The 10,209-nt window shown below is 50.9% G+C and overlaps 1 protein-coding gene across 1 annotated transcript; it reads left to right on the forward strand.

Annotated features, from left to right (window-relative positions):
- The first annotated feature begins 379 nt into the window (after positions 1–379).
- ANKRD2 (ankyrin repeat domain 2) lies at positions 380–9,944 on the forward strand. Its single transcript, XM_053582883.1, is given in 10 exon segments — positions 380–556; positions 558–704; positions 4,485–4,586; positions 4,897–5,058; positions 5,157–5,264; positions 7,063–7,161; positions 7,483–7,581; positions 8,473–8,571; positions 8,765–8,863; positions 9,642–9,944. Coding segments are annotated over 10 exon segments (1,089 nt in total). The 5' UTR covers positions 380–532; the 3' UTR covers positions 9,792–9,944.
- Positions 9,945–10,209: the final 265 nt, after the last annotated feature.

Here is a 10,209-nt window from a genome sequence, read left to right on the forward strand (position 1 = left end):
GGCACTGCCCCTTGGTGATGCTTTCTAGGGGGCACTGTGGGACCCCAGAAAGGCAAAGGCCAGGGTCCTCTTTGGGGACCACCAAAGAGGGAAGCAGCTGTCCTGGTACTCTGGCCTAGACAAGCAGACTCTGCCCCTCCTTGCAGCCAGCAGGGCCTATTTGCAGGACAACCTAGGGGTGCAGGCCTGTCAGGCCCCCACATGTGATTTTCAGGCCCTCTTGCTGATGCTGGTTGAGCAGGGCTTCCAGGCATCCAGCAGATGGCAGTGCCATCCTAGCTGGGGCACACAGCCTGTGGGTCCTTTGTGCAGCCCAGCTGCCCTAAGGTCCAGCAAGGTCTAAGCTCTCAGGACCGATTCTGGATAGGCTCCTTCCACAGCTCTTGGGGTGCTGTGCCTTCCAGCTCCAATAGGCCACGTGTTGGGGGGCAACTGGCCCTGATCTCTGGCCTTGGCTCCCTCTGTTCCCTGGGGCTGTCCGAGGTGAAGGTGATAGGTAGGGGAGGCAGGTGGAGAATTGGGCTGGTGAGTCATGGCAAAGGCGCCCAGTTGGGCCGTGGGGGGTGGAGGGTGCTCTGGCCTATAAAGCCCCCGAGGCCCTGTGGCCTGCAGAGACTGTCATGGACGGCACCATGGAGAGTTCCGAGGCAGTACAGAGAGCCACAGCACTCATAGAGGAGCGGCTGGCGCAGGAGGAGAGCAAGGTGCGATAGGAAGGTGGGGGATCCTCTGCTGCCAAGGGATGGAGAGCTTGGTTGCCACAACTTTGATGGAGAGAGGGCCTGATGTCCCCAAAGATGCAGCTGGCCCCATTGCCATCCCAGGGTGTTCCAGGCAGGGGGGGTTGCTGGTGGTAGGAGACGGGGTGGGGGGACCAATCTAGGCTTCCTGAGACTCTGCTCACCCTCCTTGGCTTTGGGAAAAAAGTCGACTCTACAAAGCAGACAGCTGGGGCCCTGCCTGAGACTGTCAGGGATGTGTGCAGCTCTGAGATCCCCCAGCTGCTGGGTGGAAGGCTAGAGCAGGAGAAATTCCAATGTTTGTTCCTTGTGGAAGAATAAAGACTGGAAATGGAGCAAAAAAGGGATTCTGGGGAAGGAAGTGTGGGTTTTCCCAGAATGCAGGCCATGTTGTGTGTGTGTGTGTGGTGGGGGGGTGGCTTTGAAGCATGGCACTCTGTGCATTTGTATTACAGATAAGGAAATAGGGCAGGGGGTGCTGGCTTGCCCTACTCTTCATTTTGTTGAAACTAGTATTTGATCTAGTGTCTATTCTACCAAAAGCCTAGTGCTATGGGGAATGTAGGACCAATAACGTCCAGATCCTGCTTTCTTTTTACCAATTCAGCATTCATTTTAGCCACCTTTGTCAGTTATAACTCAACTAAGAAACAGGGCAGAGGAAAGAAATGGCTAAATCAAGGTGTGAATCAGAAGTGAAGGAGCAGAAAGGGGGGGGGGGTGAATCATCCTGATTCTGTATAGGAAGATATTTGAGCTGGGCCTTCAAAGGTGAGAAGTGGAGTCCAGGGGGAGATACTTCAGGCTAAGGAAATGACAGGGGCTAAAGGAAATGACATGATGACTATAAGAAAGCCCTGTAGCAAGGGCTAAGGCTAGCAAGGAGGAGGACAGAACAGAGAGGGCCATGTACAAGATATTTATTCTGTGGGCCGTGGAGAGCCACTAAATGTTGAGTGACGAAGAGTGGTGTCATCTGACTTACTTTTGGAAGGCAGCTCCGATGGCCCTGAGAAGAACTTGTTAGAGGGATGCAGCTGACCCTAATAGGAACGAAGGTAGATCTCCTTCAATAAAGGAAGTGTCACTGAATGAGGGGTAAGGAAGAGGACAGGGTCAGGACTCTAAAGGAAGAAGAGATCAGGTGGTCAAGGAGGTGCTTGGGCTAAGCCTAGTGCGTCCTGGCTGAGACATGCCTGGAACTCCAGGAATCCTTCATCTTACTCCCTGTGGGCATGTATATGTGGCAGGCCAGTGGCAGGCAGGTGAGTCATGCTGCACTGCCATTTCTGGAATGCTATCACTAGACACAGGGACTTCAGCAAGACAACACAGAGCAGTCCTCATCCATTCATTCATCGAACAAATATAGATAGCTACAGGGCTGTCAGGACATGGGGTGCCTACTGAGTGCCTGCTACATGCTGGGCCCCGTGCGACCTTTTTACAGGCATGCTCTCATTTAATCTGCACAACAATCTATGAAGTAAGGTGGGAGTTTTGTTTGTTTCATGAACTAGCATCCAATTCAACAAATTTTTCCCTTTTTTTTTTTGAGACAGAGTCTTACTTTGTCACCCTTGATAGAGTGCTGTGGCATCATAGTTCACAGCAACCTCAAACTCTTGGGCTTACGTGATCCCCACCACAATGCCTGACTATTTTTAGAAACAAGGTCTTCCTCTGGCTCAGGCTGGTCTCAAACTGGTGAGCTCAGGCTGTCAACGCTCCTCGGCCTCCCAGAGCGCTAGTATTACAGGCATGAGCCACTGCAGCTAGCCTCAACAAATTTTTATTGAGCACCCACTGAGTATGCCATTCTACAGACAAGTCTGAAGTGCAGGGACACAGGGTCTCAGGAAGACATGGGTGGGAGTCAAGAGTCCCCAGTTAGCCAGGCGTGGTGGCTGAAGCCTGTAATCCTAGCACTCTCAGAGTCCTAGGCAGGTGGATTGGTTGAACTCATAAGTTTGACACTAGTCTGAGCAAGAGCAAGACCCTGTCTCTACTAAAAATAGAAGCACTAACCGGCCCTTTGTGGTGAGTGCCTGTAATCCCAGCTACTTTGGAGGCTAATTCAAGAAGGACCACTTGAGTCCAGGAGTTTGAGGTTGCCATGAGCTATGATGCCATGGCACACTAGCCGGGGGCAAGAGAGTGAAACTCTGTCTCGAAAAAACAAAAAATGAGTCCCCAATTGTTTCTACCAGGCCCCAGCCTAGCAGGGGGCACCATGGAAAGACTCTGTCTGGCCCGTGCCCCCTCCCTGGAGTGGGAGAAGGAGGCCTGGGAGGCCAGCTCAGAGGCTGCAGCTCTGTGTAGGCAGCTTACTGGGTTAGGTCATCACGGAGAACTTAGGGGGTGGGCAGAGGTGTTGAGCCTGCTTGCCATCATTCATCCATCCATCCATCCATCCATTCACCAAACACTCTCTGAGCACCTATTGTATACTAGGTCCTGTCATAGGTGCTGGGGACACCAAGGTGTTAAGACACAAGTCTGCCCTCTGGATGCTCCATGAGGAGCCCAGCCGGAGTGCCACATGCAGCAGTAGCTGCAGCTCCAGGTCATCCCTGGTCTGTCCCTGGAAGAAGATGCAGTGTTTCAGATGAGTACTGTGGAGACCCCAAACCATATCAGCTCAACAGGAAAAGGAGAAAGCAGTGGACAACAGGACCTTCTGAATGAAGGCATGGGAAATCAGCCCTCAAAACCTACATAAAGAGGCTAACACTGGACCACAGGGAGAAATGAGCCAGGTGCTGACCCAGCACTCTGTAAGTGTGGCCCTTCCTCCACAGCTGCCACATTGACTCAGCACCCTCCCACCTGGGGACATGTCCCTAGGCTCACGGCCATGTGAGCTGTGCGGGGGTGCTGCAGAGATGCCAGTGCCAGCTTCTCACAGAGACTGAAGAAATAGTCCGGGAAAACGGAGGGCAGCTTAAAGGGAGTTATCACAGTGAGAAGGTTGACAGAGGTCACTTCAGCCTGAAAGCTGAGGAGCTGCGGCTCCCATCCCTCAATTTCCCTGAAAGCAATAATTTTCAAGCTCTAGATTTCATAGATCACGAAATCTGAAAGAAAAAAATTTGGTGTGTGACAGAGTTGTCAAATTTTATATTGTTGAGTAAGACAATTTTACAAATAACAACCTCTTTTCACAATTATTACATCAAAGTGAATTTTTAATTAAAAAATTTTTTTTAGAGACAGGGTCTGGCTTTGTTATTTCAGATGGTCTTGAACTCCTAGGCTCAAGAGATCCTCCTGCCTCAGCCTCCTGCCCAGCCGAAGAGAATTTTTTTTTGCAGTTTTTGGCCGGGGCTGGGTTTGAACCTGCCACCTCCGGCATATGGGGCCAGCGCCCTACTCTTTTGAGCCACAGACACCACCCCAAAGAGAATTTTTAATGCCAAAAAAAAAAAAATGATAAAATCATGTAGTGCTCAAAAAAGTGAATGTACTTGATTTCTTGAAAAATTCACTGTTGGTCTTTAATCTTGTTTTACCCAGACTTCTGCCAGTCAGCAGGCAGGTGTTTGAGCTGGGATGAGGAAGTGTAGAATTTGCCCCTTTTGGGGGCCACCCCAGGAACTCTGCTCTTGCCTATGGCACTCCAGGACCAGCCAGAAAGGCTCTGAGACCACCCAGGAGGTCCTTGTGGGATGTCCTTGGAGAGAGCAAGGGAAAGGTTAACTGCCTCCCCAGGTGCTAGAAAGAGTGCTCTCCTTGACTCACCAGAAACTCCAGGGAGATGTCCACCAGAAGCTGCCCATGAACTTGCTGGTGCTGGAGGATGAGAAGCACCACGGGACCCAGAGTCCAGCCTTGCAAAAGGTTAAAGTAAGTGTGAGAGACCCAATGTCTTCACTGAGGGTACTTGCCAGGCGCTATGGCCTGGCTTCTCCTCCTCCTCAAGGCCTGGAGGGCAGCAGCTCACTTCCCATGGGAGCTTGTTGGCACTGCAGAATCTCTGCCCTACCCAGACCTGCTAAGCTGGATATCCCCCCACTCCCCTCCCCATATAAGCCTTGGTTCCTTCTCTCTTGACAAGGTCTCCCTGCTCACCCCCACCTCCAGCTTAGCTCAGGGGTCTCCCAAGCACACTAACTCTGGGTGCAGCCTGCAGGTTGATGGGCCATCCCCCACTCAGGGCCAAGAACGTGTGCGCAAGACATCCCTGGACCTGCGCCGGGAGATCATTGATGTGGGTGGGATCCAGAACCTCATCGAGCTGCGGAAAAAGCGCAAACAGAAGAAGCGGGATGCCCTGGCCGCCTCTCAGGAACCACCTCCAGAACCGGAGGAGGAGATCGTAAGGGTCCTGGGGATGATCCCCTTGTGGGCAGGAGGAGCCAGGGAGGTCTCAAATCGTGGGAGGCGGCCCTCCATGACTGGATTCACATGCTGCAGACTGGTCCTGTGGATGAAGAGACATTCCTGAAAGCCGCTGTAGAGGGGAAGTTGAAGGTTATTGAGAAGTTCCTGGCTGACGGGGGCTCAGCTGACACCTGCGATGAGGTGATGCCTTTCACCCCTGTACCTGCACCCTTTCACAGCTGCCTCCCCCACTCTCTTGATCCTGCTCAGCCCACTGTGGGCCTACATGAGAAGAGGCATGGGTGTTCTCTGGGTGGGTAGGTAGGGTGCACAGAAAGATGCCCCCTTTCCCACCCAGGAATTTTCCTAAATCCTTCTTAGACCCTTTTCCAAAACGAACATGAGTAACAATTATCACACATTTATTTAAGGGAAAAAGTGGAATAGTATCAAATAAAATGAGAATAGGACCAAGACATTTGGGCTCAAAGAAATCTCATCTCTACCACTCACTAGTTGTGGGACCTGTGGCTTTGCCAGTCCCCTCTCCATGCTTCAGTTTTCTCTGTTCTTCCTCACATGTGTTATGGTAACCAAATAGAATATTAGTGACTCAATAACTATTTACTGAATGAATGAAAAACTATAAAGCACATACTAGGATATGATATTTTTCTTTCTTTCTTTTTTTTTTTTTGAGACAGAGCCTCAAGCTGTCGCTCTGGGTAGAGTGCCGTTGCTTCACAGCTCACAGCAACCTCCAACTCTTGGGCTCAAGTGATTCTCCTGCCTCAGCCTCCCAAGTAGCCGGGACTACAGGCACCTGCCACAACGCCCGGCTATTTTTTGGTTGCAGCCATTGTTGTTTGGCGGGCCCGGGCTGGATTCGAACCCGCCAGCTCAGGTGTATGTGGCTGGCGCCTTAGCCACTTGAGCCACAGGCGCCGAGCCAGGATATGATATTTTTGTTTCCTATGCTATAATATCATTTAATACTCTTTTAAAATTATTTTTATTACTTTATTATGGTAAACTATAACATGAAATACGATTCAGTGGCATTAACTGCATTCACAATGTTGTACAACCCTTGCTACTACTTTCAAAATTTTTCTATCACTTATCATACTTCTTTTTGTTTTTCTTGAAATTGTCTCACACTTCGTAGGGTGCTCCCTTGCTCTCATATACTGGGACTTCACACATGAATAGTTTCCTACCTTCGGTCTGCATTACGGTAGACTTTGGAAGGATCACATATCCTTTCTGTTCTTTAGACTCCAGGGTCTTACTCTTCTTGGTCTATCCAACACCTCCTACTTCTGACCACTGTGCGAGGTTCTGGGAGTAAAAAAAAAGAGAGGGGAAAAAAAAAAACAAGATTGAGAGTTATGGGAAGATTGATGCTTACCCAAATTGTTAGAATATGGAACAATATTTACTATTGCCCTAGTGTTTCAAAATCCAAAGCAGAAAGTGGGCTGCACTGTGAAGGGAGGAAGTTTATTCCTTCCTTGAATCAGGAGTCAGTGTACTGTGTCCATCCTGGCCCTGTGCTAGGCACTTGGGGGAAAATACAGTCCAGTAAGACTTGGCCTGCCCTGGAACTCTCATAGTCAGGGGTCATGTGGGTTCCCAGGGCAGCTCTGGCCTAGAGGTTTCAAGAAAATTATGGTACTTAAGCTTCATCTCGAAGGAATAGCAGATTTTAGCACTCACAGGGAATGAGGGCAAAATAGCCAAGCCTGGCAGAGAGAACAGCCTGTGCAAAGGCATGGCTTGGTGTGCTTTGGGTACAGTGAGAAAGTCAGAGTCCTCAGGGCCAAGGGCCCCAAGGTTGGTCTGGATAGAGCATAAAGGAGCTGACAGAACCAGAAGACATGAGACTTAGCACAGAGGTCAGGTTCAAGCTTGGGTAAGGCCAGGGCCACAGCTTGGATGGGAAATGGGCTCAGGCCTGGGGCCAGGGAAAAGACTCTGACAGTATCTCTGGGGACAGTTCCACCGGACAGCACTGCACCGAGCCTCCCTAGAGGGCCACATGGAGATCCTTGAGAAGCTTCTGGAGAGTGGGGCCACTGTGGACTTTCAGGATCGGGTAAGATGACAGGACAGATGCTGGGTGAGTGGCAGGAGATGGGTCCAGCACCAAGAGACCTCCCTCTCCCTGCCAACATCTGCCAACTTGAAACTTGGGCCAGCCCCATTACCTCCGAGTCTCCTGTGTAAATCTAGCTTGGACTAGGTGGGCCCTGTGGGCTCTCCCTCTCCACTCAGTCCATCGCCCAGCATAGGAGTGCCGCTGCTCATTCCCTGCACTTTTCTCCTGGGTATCCCCCTGCCCTCTGGGCTAGGTTCCTTTCCCCCAGGCACTTTCTTCCCTGTAGCTTCACAATGAAGCCTCATCCTTCCCTTCTAGCTGGACTGCACAGCTTTGCATTGGGCCTGCCGTGGGGGCCACTTGGAGGTGGTGAAACTCCTGCAAAGCCGAGGAGCAGACACCGATGTGAGGGATAAGGTAGGGCAACAATGCTCACATGCAGCAGACACTGGGATGACTGTGGGTGAGAGGGCGGGGGCCAAGGCAGAGGACAGGAAAGCCCAAGAGGCAGGAATGTAGTGAGCTGGCCTGGTTTCTGGGTGGCCGCAGAGTAGGGATGGAGTCCTGCCATTCACCATGGGCCCTTGAGAGACCATGATCTGAGGGGGGGAGCAGGAAGAACAAAGAAGGGGGAGGATAGAAGGCCACTATCTTGAGGGCTTAGGAGCCACTCAGATACAGGGTTTGTTCATCCATGCAATCCTTTATCATCCTTCTGTCTGTCCATACATCTATCCATTTATCCACTCATCATTTACCCATCCACTCATTTACTTATTATTTATTTATTCATGCACCATAGTTCATCCATTCCTTCCTGTGTAACCATGAACAAGTGACTTAGCCTCTGAGCCTCTGTTCCTCACCTGTAAAATGTTTTGTGGAGTTCTTGTGTATATTAGGTGGGAAAATGTATGTAAATAATTTATTACAATTCACGATTGAATTGTAATTAATGTGAAACAGAAGGCTAATGTATTGATGAGCTTTTTCCATGCCCATTGCATAGTCATCTCTCAAGAAATGATATCTGTTATTAAAAGAAGGGTGGAGGAGTGATCAGCTGCTCACTGCTGGTTGAGAGGGGAATCATAGAAGGCTCCCCAGAGGAGTCAGCATTTAAAGCTTTAGAGTTAGAACACTGGATAGGATGGTGGGAAATTGTGCCATTCCCTGCCCATCCAGTGCTCAAGCCTCAGCACTAGGACATGGAAGAAGGATTAAGCTGGAGTTAGAAAAGCCCCCTACCACAGGGCTTCCATGGTCCAGGCCCCTTGAAGTAGTAGTTCCTATTTACTCTCTACCCAGCTGCTGAGCACGCCCCTGCATGTGGCGGTCCGGACAGGGCGTGTGGAGATTGTGGAGCACTTTCTATCCCTGGGCGTGGACATCAATGCCAGAGACAGAGTGAGTGCCAGCCTGCCCTCTGCTTGGCCCCTCCATGGGTCAGTGGGCAGCCTGCAGGCTCCCACAGGTAGTTTTTTCCCCTTTGGGGCCCTCAGGACTGTGGCTCCTGATCAGGGTCTCTAGCCCACTTCCCATCACCCAGCCCTGCCCACTGCCCACAAGGGCCACTCTGAGAGTACCACATTGGCTCTAGGAAGGGGACAGTGCCCTGCATGATGCTGTGAGGCTCAACCGCTACAAAATCATCAAACTGCTGCTCCTGCATGGAGCTGACATGATGAGCAAGAACCTGGTAAGTTCATTCCTTCCTTCATTCAGTAATAAGTGTGATCTCTCATTCAGGGAGGGTCTATCCTAGCTCCAGCCCAGGGACACAGATCACTGGCTCTAGTCCATCACCACAGGACATGAAGTTGTCTCCCTCCAAAACACCATTCCAACTACCTGCCTTCTTAGCTCTCACCCTGAGTGTCTGTGTCCAGAATGCAAGTGCAGAGAAATGACAGCACGAGGACTTCCCAAAGGCCCCTAAATATTAGGCTTGAGGTCCTCACATGCAGGCTCACGGGGGCCCAAACCAAGGAGGCCCAGGGCTGGAAGGAACCTGAGCTCTTGGTTCACACGACTACCACTAGCACACCATGTTGGTTCCTGGTAGTCCTTGAGTTGTCTTAGGACTTGTGTCCCTTAGTCTGAGCTCTTCTTTGGGAGTCCCATAGCAGTCACAGAGATGGGGATGGGAGAGTCCCTCTGGCTCAAGAAAGGCTAAGGAGGTAAGAGGAAAGGCAGAAAGATCTGGAGAGGGTATAAAAAAGTTTTCAGCTTCAGTATTATTGACATTTTGGACTGGATAATCCTTTGCTGTGGGGGACTGTCCTGTGCTTTGTAGGATGTATGAGCAGCATTCTTGGCCTCTACCCAGTAGATACCAGTGTATGCAACCCCAGTTGTGACAAATGTCTTCAAATGTGGCCAGCAGCCACAATTAAGAACCTTTGGTGTAGATAAGGGCACCTTCTGGTATGGACTTATAGACAGAGAACAGATCTATCTACTCTTGGTTCCCCCAGGCAGGAAAGACTCCCACGGACCTGGTGCAGCTGTGGCAGGCTGACACCCGACACGCCCTGGAACATCCTGAGCCAGAGGCACAGCAGAATGGGCTAGAGGGGCCTCCTGAGAGTGGGCGAGAGACCCCCCAGCCTATGCCAGTCCAGTGAATGCCTGCCCCAGATCAACCAGGTCTCTGGCCCCTTGCATGGGCAGCTGGAGCGTTTTAAGAATGGCCCCCAGAGCCAACTGAGGACCCAGCCACTCCTCTGCACAACGCCGGAGGATGCACCAACTACCATAATAAAAAAGTTGTTTTGCTACATGCGATGTTTATGTCCATTTGTGTCCAAAATATTTAAGAATGAAGACTGAAAGGATGGAATTGGGGAAAGGGAAACTTGGAGTTCTTTGGCCCCCCTGAGCCAGCCCTGCCACTTTCCCAAGCATGGTCTATTCATCTCACTTCTTCCCTCCCACCCTGTTTTTCCTCCCCTTCCTAAACCTCCAGGGCAGGACTTGGCCTTGCGCAGATCTGCTTGGGCCCTCTTCTGGTGATTGCTATCCTGTGGGGCTGTTTCTGGCCGG

Source organism: Nycticebus coucang, chromosome 3 (genome assembly GCF_027406575.1).
Source record: "Nycticebus coucang isolate mNycCou1 chromosome 3, mNycCou1.pri, whole genome shotgun sequence".
Taxonomy (NCBI): Eukaryota; Metazoa; Chordata; class Mammalia; order Primates; family Lorisidae; genus Nycticebus; species Nycticebus coucang.